Below are 25,097 nucleotides of genomic sequence, written 5' to 3' on the forward strand. Positions count from 1 at the left end.
TCTATAAAGAGGTTGTTGTTATGCGGTAAAAGATGCCACAAAATCAAGAGACGAACACAAGATCTGGAGAGAGAATTTGAATAACCAAAGCTGTAGATGCTTCATAGGTGGCTCTAAAAACTTGGCAGAACAAAAAGCCCCAGGTAAAATGAGCAAAAGAGTTGGACTCAGTGGTGTAGACCTGTAACCCCAGCACTTTGGAGGACTGGGGCAGGAGGATCGCAAGTTTGAGTCCCGCCTGGGCAACTTACCGAGATCCTGACTTAAAATAAAAATCAAAAGGGGCTGGAGATGTAGCTCAGTGGAAGAGTACCCTTGGGTTTGATCCCCAGTTTCGGAAAAAAAATGGGGAATAGACTATTGTGTATACTTTCAGATTTTCTCCTTTGAATATATATACTATCTATACATATTTTCCCAATAGACAAAGAAATGCTCATTAAAGTAAGAAGACCACTTCATGCTATACCCATGGACAGTACTCAATATGCAGCATGCTGTCACAGGGACTGAAGACGGGAACACAGGAAATACATGCCTCGAGGCGGCAGGGGGCCACGCAGAGAGTCCCGTGAGATAACCTGTGGGCATTTGTTAAAGGCTAAGCTTCCCCTCTGCACCCGTGATTTCCGCCCTGGACTCCCTCCCCCGGGACAGAAGCACCGATCTCCGGAGGGCTGTGGAAGAGCGTTTCGGACCCGTGTTCATCGGCGGCCAAGACGAAGAGAAGGAAGTTCCTTCCAAGAGGAAGTGGCACGGTGAGGTGGCGTGGCGTCACACGGGACGAAAGCTCCCACGAGGGGGAACTGGAGACCCCGAGAGGCCCGGATGCACCTCCAAGGGCGTGGATGAGTGTGAAGAGCGAGAAGCAGAACAACGTGGCTCCAATGGCCCGGTTTTGTGGGTCACGCCCCACCCCAGGCCCTGTCTGGTTGGACGTTGTCACGGGTGCACCCGAGAACGTGAAACGAAACAAGCAGCGCTGTGGAGACGGAGGCCTGGCTGGGTGTGATGCGGAAGTGAGGAGGAGGGAGCACCAGAAAGCCTTGGTCTCCATGAGCTCGCCCGTGGAAAATTCTACACACGTATCTGCACACAAGCAGAGACACAAAGCTACAGCCCCCGAGTGGTTATGGGGTCACCCTGGGGTGGAACAGGTCAAGGTGACCTTTGCTTCCTTCTTGATATCTGCCTGCAATACTTGCAGTCTTTTTTGGTACCGGGGATCAAACTCGGGACCTTGTGCTTGTGAGGCAGGAGGCGGAACCACTGAGCTAAATCCCCGGCCAAATACTTGCATTCTTTACATTAAGCACATGCTATTCGTGGAACCAATAAAACTCACGAAAAGGCTGATTTTATTGAACATGGCAAAGAAAGGAAGGAAGCAAGTCTTGGGACCAGGGAGGGGGAGCTGGTCTATCTCTCCAGGCAGAGAGGAGCCCCGTGCAGAGCGAGACCTAGGTCCATGACCATTGTGGTCAGCAAAGGATGAACAATGTTTGCTGTTGCCTTTATTTTTTTTAGCCTTTTCTATTCTGAGATCCTAGTAGAGTCCCATGCAGTTGGAAGGAATAGTGCAGCGGAGTCCCACACACCCTCTGTGGACTTCCCGCAAAGGGCAGCATCTTGCAGAATTTCAGTGCAGTATCACAACCAGGAAATTAACCTGGACATGATCCAGACTTTCCTGGTTTGATGTGAGCTTGCATATGTGCATGTGTTTCTGCATGTGTTTTGTGTGTGTGTGCTCACATGTGTAGACGAGTTGTCCCCCAAGCGTGTCAAGGTCCACAGTGGTTCTGGTCCAAGAACCCCCTGGTGCCTGAGTGGCCACAGCCATCCTCCTCCCTTCCCGTACTCCTGGCAGCCACACATCTTTTCCAACTACTCTGATTTGGTCATTTTTATAGTTATATAAATGGGATCAAATGGTTTTTTTCACTCAGCCTAATTCTCAGCTCTGCTTTATTGGATTTGAAAGTGAATAGATGGAGAACATGGACATGTCCTTTACGTAAACGAAGGGGCTGAGGTTCAAGGTGATTTGGGACAAACAGCATGCAGGATTCAAAGCTCGATGATCCACTGGTGTGGGTGTGGCCCCATGTCTACCTGCAGGGAGGAAGGGCCTTGCCCCGGGACACAGCTAAATCGGAGAGTCCGCACTTTCCTGGGTCCGCTGTCTCAGGGGACTCTGCAGCTTTCCTTTCACTTCTGTCCAGAAGCACAGAAGTAGATTCCTGCCATGCAGGAGGTGCTGAGCAGGGGACAGACTCAGTGCTGCCATTTGCCTGAGGTGACCAAGCAACTGAAACTGTCCATTCCTCTCAGTGGGAATTGAAAGGAGCCAGCACAAGAGGTGTGATCGAGAAATACAACGATTGTTTAAATTTAATTTAATTCAGTAAAACACACATGGCCATGAATCCCCCTTAAAAAACTCCCCCTCACCTTGCACACACTTATCCCATGGTTCTTGTCACTTTCTGCAGCAGCTCTGGAAGTCTTTATTCCAGAGTGTCTTTAGCTGTGCTGTCCTAGCTGCCTCAATGTCCTGAGTGGATTCAAAATGTTTCCCTTTCATGATCATTTTGACTTCGGGGAAGAGTCAGAAGTCACAGGGTGCCAGATCCGGTGAATAAGTGGACGAAGACACAGCGTCATGTTTTTATGAGGCTGCATTTCCACTGGATAGCACTGGGCAGCGCCATTCACCGTTTTGGATCACCGCCAGTTCCTTTTGCTGCAGATCTGCTGCAACAGCCCCCCATCCTCTTCGCCCTCCCTTGGCCCTGAGCCCTGGAGGGCAGTGTTCCCGGCTCTGGGCAGAGCTGCCCTTCCACACTGCTACCCAGGCTCCTTTCATCCTGCCTGGGCCCTTGTCAGGAACCCCTGATGGCTTCCTTTCAGCTGGAGGTGAGACGCAAACTCCAGGCCTCCACGGTGTTTGCCTTCCCTGGCACTGTCTTCCTCTTCCTCTCCTAGTGAGCCAGTGCCCAGAGCTCAGCTCCCCAAGACCAGGCCCTCTGGCCAAGTGAGTTCCTCTCACCATCCCCTCCTCCTCCACAGGAACTATTGCATCTGTGTAGAAAGAACTGCATACGTACAGGGACTAAAGATGGGTCCGCATCCCGAGATCAGTGATAGGGGAACTTATTTGGGAAAAGGCGCTTTGTAGATGCTATTATGTTAAGCATTTGTGATGAGATCATCCTGGATGCTTGTGGGGAGTCCAAAAGCCAATGAGAAATGTCCTTACAAAAAACAGAAGAGACAATACAGAGGGCCCCAGCAAGGCAGAGGCAGCGGCTGGAGCAAGGCAGCTCCGGCCAAGGCATGCCCACTGCCACCAGGAGCCAGAAGACGCAGGAAGGCTCCTCCCCCGGAGCCCTGGGCCAGGGAGCCCTGGACATCCAGCTCCCAGACTCCGGCCCCTCAGAAGTGTGAGAGAACACGCCTGTCCTGTTCAGCTCCCCAGGCTGTGGTTATTTTTGACAGTGGCCCTGGGAGCTGGTCAGGTTCAGAGCCAACTCATTTCAGCCCCACCTGAGCCTCAGAGGTTACGGTGATTACCAACTCCATCTGACAGACGAGGAAACTGAGGAAACTAAAGGCTCAATTCCGTGTCAAGGTCATCAGTGTATGTGGCAGAGTGGCACTGGAGCTCCTGCAGGTCACTCTGTGTGTCCTCAGGTTCTTTCTGGCCCCAAGTCCCCTCTCTCACAGGACCCTCACTTTCATGTTGAGCCAAAGTGAACCTCCTGTGACTTCCAGGTGTGTTCGGGCCACCCCTGTCACGTGGTGTCCTGCAGGCAGCAGAGGTACTCTGGGTGTGCGCTGGGTGTCCTGGGACATGTCACTCCCGGGCCTCAGGAGAGTCCTCCTGAGATCCTGACGGCATCCACCTTCAGGGCCACCTTGAGGCCATGTGGTGACGCACGGTGGCCGCAGGGGTGGGTTCCCTGCCCAGCTGGGCAGTCTGAGCTCCAGACCCTCTCAAGGCCTGAGCTCTGGGTTCACGTGGCTGCGCATCTGGGGTGTTTTGCCAGATGAGACCCTTGAGCTGCGGTTGGCTCAGCCCTGCTAGGGCTCCCACGGCCAAGGACCCCAAGGGGGCTGAAACACAGACATTATTTCCTTCCAGCTCTGGAGGCTGGAGTCCAAGATCAGAGGTGGGCAGGGCTGTTCCTCCTGAGGCTCGCTCGTGGCCTGCACACGGCCCCTTGCCCCTGCACCCTCACACTCTCATTGCTTGGTCTGTGTCTGCATTCTGATCTTCTCTTATTCGTGAGGACATCAGCCAGACTGGACGACGGCCCATCCTAACGACCTAATATTACCTTCATCACCTCTGTCAAGACCCTGTCTCCAGACACAGTCGCATTCTGAGTGCTGGGGTTAGAATGTCAACATATGGGTCTTGGGAGTCAGACTCAGTGGATGATGACACCCTCTGACCCTCTGACCCTCTGACTTTCTGTCATGGTGCCTCCTCTCCTATTGGGAGCGGCTGGACATTCTGGCTTGCAGATGAAGGGAAGTTTCGTCAGGGTGCCTGGCTTGGGTCCCATGGGATGTGTTTACCTGAGTCTGAGCCCGTCTGCTGTATAGGTCCAGTTTTTGCTCCCTGAGCAGGTGCCATGGCTTCCAGGAGTGACTCCACCCACTGTGCCAATCCATGGGCGTCAGCTGGAGACATGCAATACACGTGGCTAGACCAGAACTATGTGGGCAGAAGAGACAGAGGTGGAAAATGTAATTCTGCCAACAGGGCATGGGGAGCTGGGGGACTCAGAGCCACAGGGCAACCTGGGGCCACCTAATCTGAGATGACTTAGCTTCAGCAGGTGTTAGCTCAGCAAAATGCCAAGCAGGATGTGGGGGACCCTGAGCATCTGCGTTTCCCTCTTCTCCAGGTGCCCAGGATGGAAATTCAGGAAGCCCTGGTCTAGGCACTTTCTGTGGTGAAACTGTGCAGTCCGCTTTCATCATGAAAATTAATAGTCACAGGAAGAAAACTGGAATAAATGTAATTCTTCCATATCTTAGCACTCACTTATGAGTGGTAGTTTTCCCAGTTTGAAAAAATCCCCAATATGTACATACATTACCAATAATGAGTTCCGAGGCCGAGGAAAGCTTTCTAACCTACATTAAAATTTTTTCCCCATCATCATAGGGAACTTTGACTTATCTTTCTATTTTATCTATTGTACGCAGTGATTTTTAGTATAAAATCACTGTTCTATGAAGAGACAATCCCAAAAGGCAAGGAAACTAAAGGATGTAGAAATTATTATAATGGTGGATGTCAGGTACTTAAGTAATGAAATTATGATGTCACTTTGCTGGATTTTGTAATATTTGTGATATTTCTTAATTTAAAACACTAAAAAATTTGTTGTGTTTTGTTACTACTCTAAGTATTCACTTTGTAAATTGGTATTTGTAATTATTTTAATTTTTTTTCTTAAGGGTAGGTCCCCAAATTGTATAAAGTGTTATGAAGCCAGGATCCAGCACAGTTAGTTGGTTAGGTGTTCAAAATCCATTAAATAATGGAAATGACACTGGAGGTTAAGAGAAAAAGAACCAGGGCTGGGGATTTAGCTCAGTGGTTCCGCATCCTGCCTCCCAAGTGCAAGGACATGAGTTCGATCCCCGGTACCAAAAAAAAAAAAAAGAAAAAGAACCAGATGTGGTGGTGAATGCCTGTAATCCTAGCACTTCTGAAGGCTGAGGCAGGAGGGTGGCAAGTGGGAGCCCAGCCTGGGCAACTTAGCAATTTAGGAAGACCTGCCTCAAAGTAAAAGCACAAAAAGGGATAGGTTAGCCAGGTTAGCATACACCCATAATCCCAGCACTCAGGAGGCTGAGGCAGGAGCTTTGCCTTGAGTTCAATGTCAGCCTGGGCTTCCTAGCAAGTTCCTGTCTCAAAAAACAAACAAACAACCAAAAAGAAAACCCCCCCAAACCCCAGTCCTTCCTCTCTTTTCTAACAGAACCGTGTTTCTTTGTTTTGTTCTTTCTTTCCAGGAGGCAATGTGCCCTCCATTTATATATATTTTAAATTTCCCAGCCTCCTCTGATGCCAGAATGGCCATGTGACACTGTTCTAGCCCACCAGAGAAAACAAGTCTCAGGGAAGAGCTTCTAGAAAAGTGATCAAAGAGAACTGATGTCGACGGGGGGGTGCCTTTTGCCTTTCTCCTTCTTGGTTGGAAGTATGATGGGTGCTGGCGGAGAGGCAGCCATCTTGTCACCTTGAAGATATTATGAGAAAGAAAACTGCATGCTGAGCAGGAAGGAGTGAAAGCAGAATACATGAGGGCTGGCTGGCTTTTGGGTTTCCTGTTAAGTGGCCGAAAGATTTGTTTAAACCATTGTGTAATTGTGGTTCTGTTCACTCAGAGCTAAACATAATCCTATTAAAATACTCCAAAAAGAGACATTTAGTATCTCAGTTCTGCAAGCTGGGGGCTGGTGCTCTCCACGTCAGCAGGGTGCTGTCCTCTGGAGGATGCCAGGGACAGGGTGCCCCAGGCCTCTCTCCCCACTCTCCCTGGCTTAAGTCTCTGGCACCCTTGGCTAGCTGATATACAGGCCGGCCACGAGCATGGGTGTTCTCTCTGTGTGCATCTGAGGTCCCCCGTTCTCCCTTCTATATGGACGCCAGTCAGACTGGATTAAGGGCCTGCCCTACTCCAGCATGACCTTGTCTTACCTCATTACATCTGCAGCTATCCTGTTTCCAAACAGGGCGCACTCCGAGGCACCGGGAGTTAGGACTTCAAGGTACCACGGGGGGGCGCGCAGCTCAGCCCTTCACACCTGAGCCTCAGCCCACAGCTCCTCCCTCCCACCCAGGTCCAAGCACCAGCAAGGCCTAAGCTTTAAAAGCCAGCACAGGCCACCACCTTTCGTTCATCTGCCATACAGGCCGTGGGCACTCCGCGGAGGCAGAGTCCTGACAGCTCCAGCCACTGGATGAGGGATGCAAAGTGTGAGCAAGAAACAGAAATCACTGAGCTCTGAGCTTGTTTGTTACTGCGGCTCAACACAGCTCATCTTACACATTTTAGAACCGCAAACCTGGTCCCAAGGCCTGTCCTCCGGGTGACAGCGTCTAGGGTGAGCTCTGACTTCTGTCCCGTAGCCTACAGAACCTCACAAGGGTTGGCCTCTGCCCGCTTCCCCATCTTCATCTTTCCTCACCCTCCTCTCACCTCTCTGCTGCCAGGGACACCTGCTGCCCTCCAGGCTCTCAGGTGTGCCCCATTTTCCGCAGAGTGCTAACCTGAGGCCTTCCAGGGTGTGGTCGCTTTTTCCTCTCCTCCCTGACAGCACTTAAGCCCACTCCGGTGGGGACTTTCTCTCTCTTTGGTACCCCTAGACTTACAGACTGTTGTAGTAGATGCTCAGTAAATAGCTGTGTCCCAGGACAAAGGACTGCATCTTTGCCTGGCCAAACTGCCCTCCTCCAGGACTCAGACTGACCTCACGTTGTTCACGGAAGCACTCACTGCTCGGTGAGGTGCTTGGCCCCGTGGTGAAGGTTATGGGCTCAGAACTAGGATTCCCTGGTTGGAACACCTGCTCTGTCACTAGCTACTTCTGTTTCCTTGAACCTTTCCCTTTAACCCCTGACCTTCAAATTCCTGGTCTGCACAAAGAAGGAAATGCACACCCGCGATTGTTCCATCGGCCCTGGCCACTGCTTGGCCTACGATGGCTCCGATCGCCTTAGACACCCCCACCCCCACCCCCACCCCCACCCCACTTCCCCGCCTCCCGGGTATGAACCTGGTGAGCGCAGGGGCGCGCTCCCCAGGACTTTGGCCCTGATGGGAGCCTGGAAGACCCCCAGGGCTGCTCGGCCGCCGCGGGACCCCGGCTCTGGCCCCAGTGCGCACGCTCGGCTGCGCCTAGCCTCGCGGGGGCAGACCGGCTCCGGGCGTTGGGCCGGGCGGGGCAGGGAGAGCGCCACGCCCCCTCCCTGACTGGCGGGAGAACGGGCCAATCGGAGGGGCGCCGCGGGAGGGCTGGGGATGGGCTTCGAACCGGCGCCCGGCTGCCGCGGGAGCTGCAGCCGCGAGAGTGCGGCACGCGCCGGTCGCCCGCCCTGCCGGTCCCGCAGCCGCTGCTGTCCTTGCGCATCACTTGGTTTTTACGATTTTGCGTCCATTTATTTTCTGTTCCTCAGTCCTTTCTAAGGCGGCGGAGGCCAGGGCGACAGCAGCGACAGCGACCGCGGCGTGCGCGCGGGGCGGGAGGCGCGGCCCGAGGATGCGCGCGGGACTGCGCTGGCGACGCCCGCCTCTGCTGCCCGGCTCGGGCCGGGACGCCGAGCAGGTGGGTACAGGTGCGCCGCGGAAGGGCCTCTGCAGACCGCGCCCGATGGGCGGGCCCGGGGGCAGGGGACAGGGCGGCCCGTGTCCCCGCAGCCGCGCGCCCCCAGCCAGCGCGCACCCCGCCCCGCGGCCCCCCCCTTGCCCTCCCATCCCCCACTCGCCCAGACCCCCCCCCATACCTCCCAGCCACGTCGCCTGCCCCAGCTCTCTCCGCGTCCCGCCCCCGTCCCTCACGCCACCCCGTTTCCACTCCTCTCCCCGTTCCGCCCCAGCCCAGGGGGGGCATTCGTCGCCTCCGGGAGTGGCGTGGGGGGCGTGGCCAGCGGGGCTCCCCGTTGTCCCCCGGACCCCTGTGGAGGTAGCACCGAGGATGGAGCTGGAGGCAGGGCCACTCCGGGGCAGCGGGGGGCCGGGAGGGGGCGTCCGCCCTGGCCGCACCCCGCTCCACCCCAGACACAGCACCCGCTGCCACAGCCGCGCCACGCACACCCTCGCGCCGCTCCGCCCACGTGGGCGCGGAGAGGAAGGCTGGCCAGATGGAAGAAAGGCTGCAACCCACCCTGCCACCGGCCGGCTTGCCCTGGGCGCACGGACGAGCAAGGATCGGCCCTGCGGTGCGGGCACCATGCGGGCGCCCTGCTGGTCCCCAGCCCTGCGCCCCATCCTCCCCACTGTAGATCGGGCTGCTGAGGTTGGGCCTCCACACCCATCGAGGCCGTTTGCCGGGCTGCCGCCTTCGGCCTTAAAAGCCCCCTTCCCACACACCTCTCCCCGAGGCCTGGCCGCCCTGGGCTCCCCGCCAGTGTCTGCCCGGCCCTTTAAGCTCCAGCGACAGTGTATCTAACCTCCAGCCTCCTCTGCCACTGCCACTTCTGCGCCACTCCCTCACACTGACCTTGGCCTTTGGTCGTGCTGTTCCCCCTGTGGGAACGCCCTTCCTTCGGCTCCCGGCACGGCACGCTGAGGTCGGGGAGCCCCTGGTCCCGCCTGAGCTTCCCCTGTGTCGCCTGAGCTTCCCCTGTGTCAGGCCAGTCACTCTGCTCTCTCCCATCGGATGCCTGTACCGCCTGTGCCTCCCAGACCAGAAGGGGAGGTGGGGGAAGGCCAGCGCAGCCCCAGCCCGGCCGCCCACCCAGGGCTCCACCCGCCCAGTGAATGTCACCTCTCTCACGCAGGTGACCGCTGGCCTGGCACTGGCTGGAGGGCCAGGCTGTGGGAGCAGCGGGCGGGGTGGAGACTCGGGCCTGGGCTGGGGAGGGGCCGGTTTGGGACCTGCCTGCTGAGGACCTCTCCTCCCCAAGGGGCCTGGTCTAGCAGGGCGCAGTCAACTCCCCGGAGACCCTGGCCATGGAGAAAACTGGGGGTGCCAGGCTGCGGGGCGTGGGGTTGTTACAGAGTGTTGTTTGGAAACTCTGGTACCCCAAGGCCTGCATTGCCCGCCTCCCCGCTCCAGGCTTGGGTGTGGGTGACTCTGGAGTCTTCTTACAGCAAGAAACTCCAGTTTGGGCCCAAGCAGTGAGACGGTTGCTGTTTTCCTTTTTCAAACCATCCATGCTCCCGCTGCCCCTGACCTCACAAGTCCCTCACATCCTGGCTTCCCAGGCCCACCTGTCCCCTCCCCTGTGGCTGTCTCTGCCAGTGTGCCACCTGTATGTTCCACACATCTGTCTTCACATGGAGTTTTCCTCATACTGTTTTTCTCCCAAAGTCTCCCCCTTCCTGGTCTATTTGTAGAACTCCTATTCATACTATACGGCCCAACACTCACGTTCCTTTCATGACTGCCAGGTTGTGTGTTTTCTCATCTTCAGACTCCATGTACGTGCACATATGTGTAGTTGTCCTTAGGCCAATCTTGCCTGCTGCAGACTGGGGCCACAGGGAGGTCAGAGCATCAGCTCCCTGTGGTGGGGGCTCTGCCTTCCTGGGCAGGGGGTCAGGCCACGAGATGCTGCTTGCCCTGTAAGAGGGACACATGCAGGACTGCAGGGGGAGAGCATCCCGCTCCCCCAGCCTGACCAGGAAGACTTCATGGGGAGGGGTGGCCTCTGGGCCGCTCTGCTGGTGTGTGGGGCTGGAGGTGAGGAAGAGGCACAGGAGGGACAGTCCCCAAGGCCAGCCACACATGGTCGTTCCACTCTTCCTGCAGGCCCCAGGGATCCCATCTAGACCCTGCCTTCCACCTGAGTTTCGAACCAAATGGGATCCTCCCTGGGAGAGATTGGGGGTGACTCAGTGTGCCCCAGTTCTCCTGGGTCAGTCTCCTTTCCCACCGGGGTGGGATCAACCTGCAGGGCTTCTGAAGTTGGACTGGCCTGTGTTTTATTCCCTTTGCTGTGTGGTCTTGGGCAAGAGGATTGACCTTTCTGAGCCTTCATTTCCTGTACAAATCAGGGCAGTGGCCCTGCTGGGTGGGTATGGGGATCACAGGTGTGGTCCCTGGGCCCAATCAGAACTTAATAGGTAGTCACAAAAGGAGGAAGCATGTGTGAGCTGTGGAGAAGCCTGCTTGCCTTGGCATGGTCATAGCAGATGCCCACGTTAGGGGCCCTCTCGTGCTTCTCCCGCTACCAGCGGGGCTGGGTGAGCAGGCCTGGACCGAGGGGCTGCACTGTGGCTCAGCCCAGACTGCACTGGCTCTGTGACCTTGGGCAAGTGGCTCAGCCTCTCTGAGCTCCTCGAGTCTTCTGGAGGGTGGGCGTGAGGTTATATAAGAAGAATAGCTGCAATCATTCCACCTCCCACTCCTGTGAGTTTTCTTATTTTAGCTGCGCGCCTCCCCTTAGGTAAGGAACACATGGGCACCTTCAGGGGAGCAGCCCCAGGGCAGAGGCGTCCCGGCAGGGCTGGCCCCACAGGCATGCCAACCCGGCGATGGCCGCTGTCGTGGCCCTGGTGCTGTAGGGATCAGAGGCTGTGAAAGGACTCCCGGCTAGCTGGTAGAGGGCCCACCGTGTCCTATGTGGCCCTGGATGCCCTCAGAAAGGGTCTGCTCTGCTTACGGCTCTCCACAGCCAGGTGCACAGTGCAGGGACACAGGTCTGTGGGAGGCAGGGGTACGAGGTGCTGGTGGAGATCAGCAGGGGGCCATGCACACTCAGGTGCAGGAAGAGAGTAGGTGGGCCGTCCGGGGCAGCTCCATGGACAGGGCTCTGTTCTTGTCTTGAGTGTTACCATTTATTTTTAGAATCAGGCATGTTACAACAGGGTCCTTGCCGGGGGCTGGCAAGCTATGATTTTTATAAATAAAGTTTTATTGGATCAGCCACACTCATTTATGTAGTGACGGCTGTGGCTGCTTCAGCACCATGTTGGCAGACTGGAGCCTCCCTGGCAGACCCTGGGGGATCAGAGACACTTCCAACAACCCTTTTATTTTTGGTACCAGGAATCGAACTGAGGACCTTTCACTTACGAGGCAGGTGGAACCACTGAGCTAAATCCCCGGCCCCCTACCCAGACCTTTGCAGGAGGGGCTGGGTATCCTCCCGGCTGTGCTTTCTCTGATCCGACTGAGCTGGTTCCATCCTTGAGAAAGGCACACTTGACTTTGGCCTTTAAGAGAGGAGCGTAGAAGGGTCACACGGCTAGTAAGTTCCAGGGCAGGGATTTGAATCCAAGGAGCCCACCTCACCCCCAGGAGATTGCTATTTTTTATTGTCTTTTCACTAAATTTTACCTGGTGGTATGTATGATATCTACTTAAAAAAAATTATTGACAGTTTTTTAAGAGCCCATTACCAGATCCATTCTTAAACTATTTTATGGTAAATGCACATATTTAATATTCCATAATGGCTACCCTGCCAACCCTTTGAAAGTACACAGCTCAGTGGCATTAAGCACATTGACATTGCTGTGTAACCCTCACCATGCACCTTCAGGCCTTCCCAGCGTTCTCAGCGGGCAGTGGGGCTCCCATCGATGCCCCTGCCGCCTGGGGGCAGTTTGTAGGAAAAGCAAGGTTAGCTGCTTGTGGGTGTGGCAGAGAAGGCATTAAGTCAGCCTGGGGTTCCTGTCCTGGAGCCTGCACTGCTGGGGACCCTGTACAACTCTGTCCTCATGTTGGGAGTGGCGACTGCTCCAGGGTCCTTCCCTGAAAATCACGGGGCTGTGAGGATGAGAAGGAAGACAGGGCAGGGCTGAGTCCAGGACTGGGCAGGGACAGCGGCTCCGATGAGGTCCCCCCGGCAGCACCCTCGTTGGCTGTTGGGTCGATCCATGCCTCTCTGTGACCTGAAATGTCCCCTTTGTCCTTTCCAGGACCTGGACGCTCCCTCAGGGCCTGTTACATGTCCAGAGCTCCTGACCGGGCTGCAGGGACCCAGAGACTGTGCGGGGACAGCCGCTGCCCTCCTGTCCCCATGGCCCAGACTTGGCTCAAGGGCCGCTTAAGGAATGAAAAGGGTTCTGTGTGCACGGGCTGGGCCGTCGCTGTGGCAGTAATGCTCTTGTGTGTGCCAGGTCGGGACGCGCTGGCCTGCCAGCCTCTCCCCGGCTGTTTTGAGTCGGCCCGTGCCTGGGAGTGTGCTGCCTCCTGTGGGCGCACCGGTCAGGGAGCAGCGAGCCAGTGGCATGGCTTCCCCGTCTTTGGCCCCTGGAGCCCCTCATCCCGCTCCTCCCACGTTACTCAGTTGCCTGTATCTCCTTGCTCCAACTCGGGATTTTATTTGATGCAATTGCCATACACAGCTTCTGTTGAAGCAGCTCTTTTCTTCTGTCCCCTTAAGGTGCACAATTCACTGGTGTTTATTTGATAAATGTATAATATTGTGCAATCTTTATCTGTCTAGTTCCAAAACACTTTTACCACCTGTCAGTATTTGCTCCTCATTGCCCCCATCCAGCCCTGACAGTCCTGATCTGCATTCAATCTCTGTGAATTTACCTCTTTGGGACACATTTCATATAAATGGGACCATATGGTATATGGCTTTTTGTGCCTGGCTTCTTTCACTTCCCGTTTCATAGGTTCACCCGTGTGGTAGTGGATGTCTTGTTCCATTCTTTTTTTTTGGTACAGGGGATTGAACTTGGGTCCTTGTGCTTGTGCAGCAGGCCGCGAAACTGCTGAGCTAAATCCCCGGCCCTTGTTCCATTCTTTTTAACAGCTGAGTATTATTCCACTGTGTTTGTCCATTGTGTTCAGCTTTGACCCTTATGACCTGTGTTGGAAGCAGTGTGTGTTGTGCTAACATTTTCTCTGTCCCCGGGCTCATTAAGTCATCAGTCCTGACACCCATCAGACAGCCGTGAATGTCCTACCCTCCATACAGATGCTGCCCTGGCTTGCTCTTAAAACCCGGAGATGGGTTTGTGGGCTCCCTGTTTTCCCAGCAGGGTGTGAGGGTGCCCCGAGGCAAGGGTTGAGGTTGGGGCCAGTGGAGTGGCCGAGAGGGGCAGCTGGCATGGGGCAGGGATTCCTGGCTGCCTCTCTGTCCTTCCTGCGGCAGGCCCGACGCTCGGAGCGTATGTGCCTGTGCCTGCCGTCTGGGACGCTCCCCCCTGCCCTCTCCCGGCCCGGCTTCAGTTCTCCTCCTGTCCCAGGAAGCCGCTCTGCCCTGCTCCTGCCGTGTGGCTCCCTGCTTTGTTCAGAGAGCCATCATGGCCTGGAGTGACTGTGTGGACTCCTTGATCATCGTTCCCACCTCCCCGGAAGCTAGAGGGAAGTGCAGGAGGCCGGGAGCCCGCCCCTCAGCCTTCCTGTCCATGCACCGGCGTTGGGGGCAGAGTAGCTGCTCAGCAAATACTCCATGGGCTGCATGGCATTCAGTGTGACTTCGAGTCCTAACTCCGCCTCATGGTTCTGTGATGGAGGCTGCGTTGCTCCATCATTCTGGCTCCATTTCCTTTTATGAAATCTGGAGGACATCCCCGCCTCTTGGGGTCCGCGTGGGCATTCCTCAAAGTGGCGTATGTGGGTGGGGCAGCACAGGCGAATCACCAGCATGGGCTATATGGCCCAGGCAAGAGTGAGGAGCACACCCTGGGTTTCTGTTAAAAGTAGAAAACCTGAAAGGTCTGTCATAATTTTCAGGTTGAGTACATGTTGAAATGAAACTACCTTGCATATTTTGGGCTAAATGAAGTGCATTTTTCATTTTACCTGTTTTTCTTTATTTATCTGCTTGTTTATTTTTGTGGAACTGGGGATGGTACCCGGAACTGGCACATGGTAGGCAAGTTCTCCACCATGGGGCTACATTCTGAGCCGTTTTAAAAATTTTATTTTGAGAAGTTCTTGCTAAGTGGCCCAAGCTGGCCTCAAACTTGTAATCCTCCTGCATCAGCCTACTGAGTAGCTGGGAATGTAGAGGTGCACCCACTTTTTACTTTTTTTTTAACGTGACTGCTGGAAAGTTTAGAATTCCTTGGAAGGCTTGCATGATGCCCCTGTGGACAGTGCTGCTGTAGGCTATGAGGTCCCCGAGGGTGGGGATCTGGCTCCACGTGTGGTGTTCCTGGCTGGGCACCTGGGCTCTGCCTCCTGTGGCCCAAGTGACTGTGGGTAGGGCAATTCAGCCTGTTGTGCTGTGGTTTCCACCAGTAATCAGGAAGCTCAGTCTGATGACAGATGATGACAAGGCACATTTGTTCCTAGCCCCCCTCCTTATGCCCCGGGCCCCAGGAAGATGAGATGCGCCCACTGCAGCTGCTTGCTTTCTGGGAGGCGGGATCCACTATCCGAAATCTATGTGGAACTCGGTGGCACATGGTTCCCCGAAGGGTGTACACAGGAGTCATGGGGACAGCCCCTGGGACAGCCTGGTCCCTGGCCGTGAGCTGTCAGGATGCCGTACAGTTTCTTCATGCCAGCCAGCAGCCAAGGAGATCCCTTGGCATTCCCAGAGCTCAGCCCATTGCCGAGTGGCCCCCACTGCCCCTGCAGCCTTTCCCATCCTCCGAGACATCAATCGCACCAGCACCGCAGTGTCTGGAACCCCAGGCTCGCTTTCCACGACCCGAAATCCAGGAACCCAGGGAGCTCTATGGGCCCCTCCCAGTGTGGGTGTGGCTTCTGCTCGGTCCTAGCCTGCCACTGCCCCATGGACGGGCAGACAGATGATGGGCACAGTGGTTTCAGGGTGTGGCGCAGGCTGCTCTCACAGTCCCTCTGCTCCCCCAATCTGCTGCTTTCCCTGGCCCAGGAAAGGACCGCAGGTCAAGGCCCCACCAGGCAGGAGTCAGGAGGGAGATGAGCCCCTCCGCCTGGGGACCTGTGTGTCCTGTGTGTGCTCCCGGCGGAGAGCTGCCTGGGAAGAGGCGGTCCTGGGCCTTGCAGGGTCCTCTCTTTCCTGCATAGCCCTCTGCAGGTGCCTGGCAGTGTGCTGCCCTCCCAGGGTGGGTTGTGTTCCCAGAAAACCTAAGCCGAGCCCTGGGGAGGACTGTAATTGTGATGGCTGTGTCTAGATGTCCCCCAAAGCCTCCTGTGGTTATGGGGGGGGGCTTTTGGGAGGTGGCTGGGTCTGGAATGTGATGCTGGGATTAAGGGTGTGAGTGCTATCTGTCCTAAGGGTGGGGAGCCTGGATTAGATGTGAAGGATAGAAAGAGCCTTGTCGCTTGTTGCTTGCTGCTCCTGCTGCTACTGCTGCTCTCTTCTGCTGCCTCCGCTGCTCTGCCCCTCTCCCGTGCTGCCCACCTTGGAGCCAGGCACCTATGGACTGAAACCACTGCAGACTGAGCCAAATAAACCGCTCCTCCCTTCGCTTGTGGGTGTTCGGTATTTTGTCTCAGCAACAAGGAAAGTAACCAAGACAATAATTTTTTATCAGCATATATTTGCAGTACATGCTTGTGGTGTTCATGTCGGGGAATTGGAGGAGTTGGTTCAGGCATATGATGCACCCTGATCACTTTTGGTCCCTTTACCCCCTGTTCCCCTACCCCCCCAACCTCATCCCATATCCACAAAGTCTGCCTTCTTGTTTTCTATGATCTCTCCTTCATTTTACTCATTTATTTATAGCTTAGTTTTCTTATATAAGAGAAATCATGTGCTATGTAACTTTCTGTGTCTTACTCACTTCATTTAGCATTACGGTCTCAAGTTCCATCCACTTTCCTGCAAATGACACGATTTCATTCTTATTTATGGGAAAATAATACTCCATTGTATATAAATACCACATTCTCTTTATCCATTTGTCTGTTGATGGCCAGAGAGGCCATTTCCACAGCTTAATTATTTTGAATTGTGAAGCTATAAGCATGGTGTGTTACTTACTTTTCTCTCCTTGCTGAGACAAAATACCTGACACCCAGAGTTAGAGGGGAAGGGGTTCATTTGGCTCACAGTTCAGAGGTTTCAGTCCATAATCAGCTGGCTCCAAGGCAAAGATGCCAAACACATCACAGAGGAGAAACAGGTAACAAGAGGGTTTAACAGCATCTTTCTGCCCCTTTTATCTTATTCAGACTACTGAGATTAGGGTGGTGCCAAACCAATCACTCACATGCAGTGGTTTAGTAATCACACACCCTTAACCCCAGCATCACACATTCCAGATTCAACTACCTCTGAAAAAGAAAGTCCCACATCATCTGTGTGAGGGTTTGGGGCAGGGGGCATCAAAACACAAACCATAACACATGGTATGCATGTTTCACTGTAGTAGGATGTCTTTAACTCTTTCAGGGATACACCCAAGAGAAGTGTAGTGGGGTCAAATGGAATTTCTATGTTTAGCTTTTTGAGGCCTCTCCATACTGATTTTCATATTGGTTGTACTAGTTTGCATTCTCACCAACAATGTGAAAGGGTCCCTTTCCCCTCCATGTTCTTACCAGCATTTGTTTCTCTTTGTGTTTTAATGATAGCCATTCTAACTGGGGTAAGATCATAAACCCCCCACCAGTGTCATGCTGAATGGGGAAAAACTGACAGCATTTCCTCTAAAATCAGAAATGAGAGGAGGGTGTCCACTCTTAGCACTTCTGTTCAATGTAGTACTTGAAACTTTAGCCAAGAGAAAGAAAGAAAAAGGGCACAAGTAGGAAAGGAAGTCAAATTAACTGTATTTGTAGATAATATGATTCTTCACATAGAAGACCCAAAAAACTCCACCAGAAGACTTTTAGATCTGATAAATTCAGCAAAGTGGCAGGGTTAAAAAAAAAAGTCAACACACAAAAATCAATTGCTTTCCTATACATTAATAATAAACTCACTGAGAAAGAAATCAGGAAAACAATTCCATTCACAGTAGCTTCAACACGCACACACACACACACACACCAGGAAAACATTTCCATTCACAGTAGCTTCAACACATACACACACACACACACACACACAAACCCCACAAAAACAAAACAACTCACCTAGCAATCAAACTAAACAAAGAGATGAGAGACATCTACAATAAAAACTACAGAACTCTAAGAAAAAAATTGACATTAGAAAGTGGAGAGGGCAAGGGATTTAGCTCAGTGGTTCCAGCGCCTGTCTCGCAAGCACAAGGTCCCGAGTTCAATCCCTGGTACCAAAAAAAAAAAAAAATGACCACGAAAGAAAGTGGAAAGACATCCCTTTTTTTTAGGTGTGTAAATAGTTTATTTATTTTATTTATTCATCTGTTTTAAATAATAAATTAAGTTTATTGACTCATTTTAAGTATACATAATGATTTTGTTTTTGGACCAGTAGAATTTATATTGTTAAATGACCATATTACCAAAAACCATCTTTAAATTTAATGTAATCCCTATTAAAATACCAAAAACATTCTTTACCAATACCCCCCCATCCTAAAATTCACTTGGAACCAGAAGAGACCCAAAATAGCCAAAGCAGTCCTGAGCACAATTCCAGACGTCAAGCTATACTACAAAGCCACAGTGACAAAACGGCATGGTACAGGCACAAAAATAGACACCGTGAGCCAGTGGAGCAGAACCGAAGAGACATAAGCAGCCCCATGCACTGTCAGGTTTTTGACAAAGGAATCCAAAACATATGGTGGAGAGAAGATAACTTCTTTAACAAATATGCTGGGGAAACTGGGTATCACATGCAGAAGATTGAATCATGCACTAAATTAAAATCAAAATGGACACAAGACCTAGATATAAAAACAGAAACATTGAAACTACTGGAAGACAACATAGGGGAGATGCTGAAAGCCACAGGCACAGGCAAAGCCTTGCTGACCCGAAAACTCCAGGAGTGCAAGAAGTAAAACCAGGAATCAACAAATGAGGTTGCATTAAATTAAAAAGCTCCTGGAAAGGAAAGAAACAGTCAACAGAGTGAACACAGTGGGAACGAAATTGCCAGCTACTCTTTTAGGAGAGGACTAATACCTAGAATATCTGAAGAACTAAACCCCTTCCCCAAACAACAAGTGGACAAATGGGCTGAATAGACATGTCTTGGAAGAAGTGCAGATGGTCAGTAGGTGAGTACACGGACACAGATTCCTTATCCTCAGCTAGTAGGGAGATGCAGATACCAGCAGCTCAGATCATCTGCCCAGGGTGGACTCCTGAGGGCAGCAGCAGCCCACCCTCTCCAGCCGCCACGGGCCTGAACCATCTTGTTGCTGGGAACAGTGACGAGTCTAGGGTTGCCCAGAAGTGGTAGTGGTGGGGTTCAGATGGCTCTGTCTCCTAAGGGCACTGCCGGTTCACAGCTAGAGTGCGGTGAGCCAGACCAGAGATCACACGCCAGCACCAGGACCATCGCTGGTGACAGTGTATCACGTTGGGAATTTTTCTTAAATGAGTAGATAGATATATGGAGCAGCTAGTCACGGACACAAACAACTGTGTGAGGTGACAGATATGTTAATGGGCTTCACTGTGTTAACTATTTTGCTATCTCTGTATCTCCCTTAGCGTGTTGTCAGCCTCAAATATATACAATAAAATTTATTAAAAAAAGAGTGTAACCCTCTTGTCCTGGCCTCAGGTGCTCTTGGCCTTCCCAGCTCCTTTCCCTCTCTTCTTCCTCTTCCCCTGTCAGAGCTGTACCCTTTTCTGAGCTCCGCCTTCCCTCTGACCTGCCTTCCTGGATGCCACTGTGCCCTCCCTGGGTCCCCAGGAGAGACTGCCAGTTACTCTGTAAATGCAGAGTGATGAATGAGGTCAGAGGGCCGGATTCAGAAGGAAACAGCCCCTGGGCAAGGACGAACGTGCAAGGGGCCGCCCCTGGTCTGTGATCCTGCCAGTGCGGGCATAGCCCACTGCTGCTGCTGTCCTGTTGTCCGGCTGCTCTGGAGTGGTCAGCAGATCATGGCTTTTAGTCTCAGGGTCCCCTAACCTGAGTGAGGGGAAGGGCTTCAGCGGGAGCCCAGGACGTGGTACGGGACCTGCAGTCCCCTCTAGTGACAGCCAGAAGACCTCAGAACCATGGTGCTCTGGTCCAGTACACCAGGGCGTTGTGTCGGCCCAGGGGACACTTGGGAAGCCTCTGAACCTCAGTTTCCCCTCTGTGGATGGGGATTTCTTTGTCTCATAGTGCAGCTGATTTTAGATTATGGCAGCAGGAAATGTTAGAAAGGTGTTCTTCCAGACCCGAACGGTGTTCTGAGTTGACAGTGGCTATACTTACTAAGTTGGCCTTATTTCCTTTCTCCCAGCTGACCCTGGGCAGGCGCTTTGGAAGACGGGCCTCTCTGGACTTTGGCAGGGCTGCCTGGCCGGGGCCGGCAGCTGGGTGAGTGAGCTTGTTAGGCGGCGGTAATTGGATTTCTGTAGCCAGGCTTGGAGCCTTCCAGGCTCGGGGCCCACAGCACTTCCTTTTGCAACCCGATGGCTTCTTTTGAAAAAAAGCATGGCACTCCCACGCTCCATGACCTGTTTCAGCGGCTGGGTGCCTGGGTGCTTTACTGACATGATTTGTCCCTCCCCGGAGCACGCTTGTCCCCTAGGGTGAGGCAAGTTCATGCGGCCTGCGTGTGGTGTGTGACAGATTCTGGATTTTTCTGTAGAGATGGCTAAAAACGAATAGAAGATGCTTCAGACTGACGACGCTAGCAAGTCCTAGCGAAGTGTGCGCGAAGATGGACGCCTGTGATGCCCGCGCTTTGGGCGGGTCTCACAATTCCCAGGCCCTGGGTTGTAGTTTCCCCTCAGTTTTGTTATGAATAGAGAAGGCTGTGTAGGCAAACTTAAGAGGAAAGTGATGAGGTTTGGAGATGTGCTATGTCCCTGTGTTTATTGTTTTAATGTTTTTAGTTTTTATTTTTAGGTACTGGGGGTCGAACTTGGGACCTTGTGCTTGTGAGGCAGGCAGTGGCACCACTGAGCTAAATCCCCAGTCCCTCTGTGTTTAGGAAGGGATGTGGGTGAGCAGTCTGGAGGGCCTCTTACTTGATCATTGCTGCAGGGGCAGGAAGCCCTCTGCCCATCAGAGCCTTTTAAATTTTTATTTATTTAAAAAATCTTTTTATTTATTTTTATTTTTGGAGACAAGGTCTGGCTCTGTAGCCTCAGCTTGGCCTTTGAACTCTTGGCAGTCCTCCTGCCTCGGCATTCTGAGCGCTGCCATCATAGGTGTGGGCCACCCCACTCTTATCATAGCTTCTTAACACCTATGCCAGGTGTCTGTGCCAGTATTTGAAAATCCCCATCCTGTAGACTGTGTTGTGAATCTGACCTTCCCGTCCCACTTTGGTCTGAAGCTTTGAGCTGTTACGATATGTCACAAAAGAGATCCTCCAAACACAATGGCCTGTCCCACCTCCATGTGGGGAAATAAAGTTGTAGACCTCAAATCCTCCAACTCAGGAAGCTGGTAATGGACATTTTTGTAGATAGTGTCCTTTGATGAGTGGAAACTGAGAGGGAAAAGAAATCATGATAGGTTTGAAAAAATGACCCATTAAAAAAACTTAAAATTGGCTGGGGATTTAGCTCAGTGGTTCTGGCGCCTGCCTCGCAAGCGCAAGGACCCGAGTTTGATCCCCGGTACAAAAAAAAGCAAACAAAATTGTCAGAGAGGCAGTTTTGCTATCTAAACTAAAGGAAACAGCTCTTTGGAGTCCTTGCCCCGATTTCCACGGCAAACACAGTGTGTGGTTCATTTAATGTGAAAGAACAGTAAAAGAGGGATAAAGGAACTGAAGGATGTGAGATATAGAAACCAAAAAGTTAGGTGGCAGGTGTAAATCCAGCTGTGTTGGTAACATAAGATTAGAATGGGTCATGAAGCTCAGTCAAAAAATAGCTGTTGTCAGACTGGATACAGTGTGTTCTCCAACTATGTGCTATCTTGGTCGGGCTGCTATCACACAGGGCCTGAGCAGGTTCATTGTTTGGGGGCAGCCTGTTTCTAATAGATAGAGGTTTAATCACTGTGACCCCATGTGGTAGGAGACATGGGCTGCCCTTCTGGGGTCTTTGAAGTCTTTTTTTCCCCCAGTACTGGGAAATGAACCCAAGGCCTTCACACCAAGCTATACCTCATTCTTTATTTTATTTTGAAACAGGGTCTCACTAAGTCAGCAAGTTGCCCAGACTGGACTTGAACATGTGATCTGCCTGTCTCAGCCTCCCATAGTGCTGAGATTACAGGCATGTACCACCACGCCCAGCAGGGGCCTCATAAGGAAACTAATGCCTTTGATGCTTAGGTTTAAACATGAATTCTGGGGTGACATTAACATTCAGACCAGGATACGCACCTTAGATTCAAAGGCACACATGGAGGGAAAAAGATATTTCATGCAAATAGGAACCGTTACATGGCATAAAGAGCAATATTCTACAAAAGGGTCAACTCATCAGGAATATATAACCACCATAAACATTTGCACCCAGTGACAGAGCACTAATGTGCAGGAAGCAAGACCTGAGAGAAATGGAGGGAGGAGGGGCCAATTCAGCTATCATAGCTGGAGACTTCAGTGCCTGACTGTCAGCAATGGGCAGTCAGGAAGGAAGTAGCAAGCTTCAACAGCACTGTCAGCCCACCATATGTAACACATACTTAGTTCCCCATCCACAAAATAGATGTTTCTAAAAAAGAAGTATTTTAGGGGCCGGGGATTTAGCTCAGTGGTTTTGCCACCTGCTGTGCAAGCGCAAGGACCTGAGTTCTATCCCTGGTACCCAAAAAAATAAAAAAATAAAATAAAAAAGAAGTATTTTAACCAATGTCGTAAATTACTTTTCTTGTTGCTGGGACAAAATACCTGACACCTTAAGTTAAAGCAGGAAAGGTTTATTTTACTTCACAGTTTGTAGAGACTTTAGTTCATAGTTGGCTGGCTCCAAGGCAGGATGTCATGGCAGAGGAGAAACAGTCCATGGCAGGGTAGGCAGGCGGCAGCAAAGGACCAGGAGAGGGGAGGGGCAAAATAAGTGTCCCTTTCCCTTTTATCCCATCCAGGCTACCAGCCTTTTGGGTGGTACCACTCACACCTAGGGTGAGGCTTTCCATTATCCAGACCCAGAACCATGCTAACTAAACCAATCAGTGAACTAATTTAGTTATCACACCCTTAATCCATATTCACACACCCTTAATCCATATGCACACACCATTAATCCACATGCACACACCCTAGATCCAGCCACCTCTGAAAAGTCCCACCTATGACTGCAGGAGGCTTTGGGGGGATATCTAGACACAGCCATAACAACCAATGTACAAAAGGGGAGTGATGGTTCATTATTACATTACCTTATGTTTTTAAACCTATGGTGCTCCTAGTTATAAAATGTCAGCTCTTTATCTGTAATAATACTGTTTTTATTTTAAGTCCATTGTGCTATAATGACCTTAACTTTCAAATGGAAAATTGGGGGCAGTGCTGTAGTGGACATAGCCACGGCATCACTATCAGTGGCCTTGGTGGTCGGTCATGGAAGTATCTATGTAGTGACATTCCACACTGCACTTCTGTAGCTGCAAATGCCTGGGTGCCTGTCACTGGAGGTGGCAGGAGATCCCCCACCCAAGGCCATGTGCACACCTGCACCCTGGGTCTTGCTGTGGGGCCTGCAGAGGGCTGGCATTCAGCGTGCAGCTTGTGCATTGGAATGGCATTTTTTCTTAGTTTAAAATTGTTACACTTAGAAAAAAAAAATGGCATGAGGCTCCCTTGCTCAGCCCCTGAGCATCCTGGAGGAGCTGTGGGCTCCACTGCAGGTCGGGTGAAAGGCGGGCGCCACACCCGAGCGCTGATCTTCCCTGGGCCTGTGTGTCTCTGAGTTGGCTTCTGACTGTCACTGTTGGGCTGGGCTCTTTGTCCCAGCCTGAGTGTCCTCGTGTCTCCAGAGCAGGGACCGGAAAAGCTAGAGACTCAGGACCCCGCTGGCTGAGCTGAGCTGAGCTGAGTGGATGGAGAGGGGTCTGACCAGGCTGTGAGCGTCCGTGCCTTCCGGAGCACCCGGGTTCTGCCTGCGCCTCTTCTTCAGTAGCTCTGGAGTTACAGGGAGAGCTTGGCAGGAGCAGCAGTTGAACTGAGACAGGGAGCTGTCTCCTTGGAGCTTAGGGCAGGCTGTGTGTCACCCACTGCTCAAGGATCCCCCCCCCAGCAGGAAGCACAGACTCTGCTTGTCAGCGTGTGTGCGGCCTCGAGATGTGAGGCTCCTGCCTGTGCTGGCTGCCCTGTTAACCTCCGGCTGTTTTAGTGAAACACACCGTGGACTGGGGGCGGGGTTAGCAACAGATTCACTTCTCTTGGTGCTGGAGGCTGAAGTCCGAGGTCAAGGTGCGGCCACTTTCGTTCCCAGTGAGGGCTCTCCTCCTGGTCTGCAGGGCTACCTTGCTGTCCTCTCCTGTGATGGGACACAGTGGAAGCAAGCTCTCATGTGTCTTCTTCTAAGGTCACTATCCTCATCAAGAGGGTCTCACCCTCCCCAAAGCCCCTCCTCCTAAAACCCTGACACAAGGGCTTGGGTCTCCACGGAGCAGTTGTGGAGTCTTAGCACGGACCCAAATGCTACGGAACTGTGTCCTCGACCGCGCTCATCCTGTCTGCACACCTGTGCCCTCTCCCTCTACAGGTGGCCCAGCCTCTGTCCCTGGGCACTGTCCTCTCTTCCCCTTCCAAGCCAAGGCAGGGACCTCCTGCATCTCCCCGTCACAGCCCCGGTCACACTGTGTGGCTCTCGCCTTTCAGTCTTTCTTCCCTGTGTGGGATTCATGTTTGAGGCCCATGTGCTTAGCAGAGCCCCGGGGATGCTGCAGAGTGGATGGATGGATCAGTAAATGAATGAATGAATGAGGCTCTTATTCCTCTACTCTCCCTGCCCAAGTGCCACTCCTGTGTTTGCACACCTGGAATGTACTACTGCCAGAGTACACTTCTGATGTCCCCTCCTCCACCACAAGGGTCCCCTCGGCTCCCAGGTACCACCCGGCCTTGTCTTCCCAACTGTGGGAGAGCCATTAGGACACCCAGGCCTGGCTAGCATGATAAGGCGATTGTATACCTGTAAGGTCCCCTCCCCTGCCTCCACCGAGCTGCAGTGAGTCACCTGGCAGTCACCTGGCTGAGCACCTGCGCCTGTAATGAGTGTCACCCACCGGGTCCTGTCTCTCCCTGCCTGTCCCAGCTTCCCCTCCCCCCACCATCTTGCAGGACCAGGTCACGTGTGAACCCTGGTCCCTCACTCCTCAGGCCACCAGCGTGCTTCACCTGTTTTGTGCACACAGCGGGCTCTCAGTGGGTGGCTGTCCGGCTGTGTCCCGGCACGTCAAGCCATGTCGAGAGGCTGGCGCAGAAAGGACATGGGAACCACAGAAAGGGGTTGCTCTTTGCTCGGAAGTCACCGGCTGCCCCTGCTCGTTT

The 25,097-nt window shown here is 52.8% G+C and overlaps 2 protein-coding genes across 6 annotated transcripts in view; one reads left to right on the forward strand and one right to left on the reverse strand.

The window, feature by feature from the left end:
- Positions 1-8,160, reverse strand: part of LOC101710317 (uncharacterized) — a 38,742-nt gene extending 30,582 nt beyond the window's left edge. The window contains exons 1-2 of the mRNA XM_087187764.1: positions 7,779-8,160; positions 664-1,089 (exon numbers count right to left, since the gene is read on the reverse strand). Of these exons, the coding sequence (XP_087043890.1) occupies positions 664-1,089; positions 7,779-8,160 (808 nt within the window). The remainder of the gene's footprint in view (positions 1-663; positions 1,090-7,778) is intronic.
- Jakmip1 (janus kinase and microtubule interacting protein 1) overlaps positions 8,067-25,097 on the forward strand; it is a 119,526-nt gene continuing 102,495 nt past the window's right edge. For 2 of the 5 annotated variants that reach the window (XM_013073090.3, XM_087187299.1), the window contains exon 1: positions 8,067-8,355. The gene's annotated coding sequence lies outside the window, so the exon portion shown is untranslated. The remainder of the gene's footprint in view (positions 8,356-25,097) is intronic. The other 3 variants (XM_087187300.1, XM_004847312.3, XM_087187301.1) reach the window with 2 other exon arrangements.

The sequence above is a fragment of the Heterocephalus glaber genome, unplaced genomic scaffold (assembly GCF_053883595.1).
Source record: "Heterocephalus glaber isolate CG9 unplaced genomic scaffold, H.glaber_assembly_v1.0 deba00001509, whole genome shotgun sequence".
Classification (NCBI taxonomy): Eukaryota; Metazoa; Chordata; class Mammalia; order Rodentia; family Bathyergidae; genus Heterocephalus; species Heterocephalus glaber.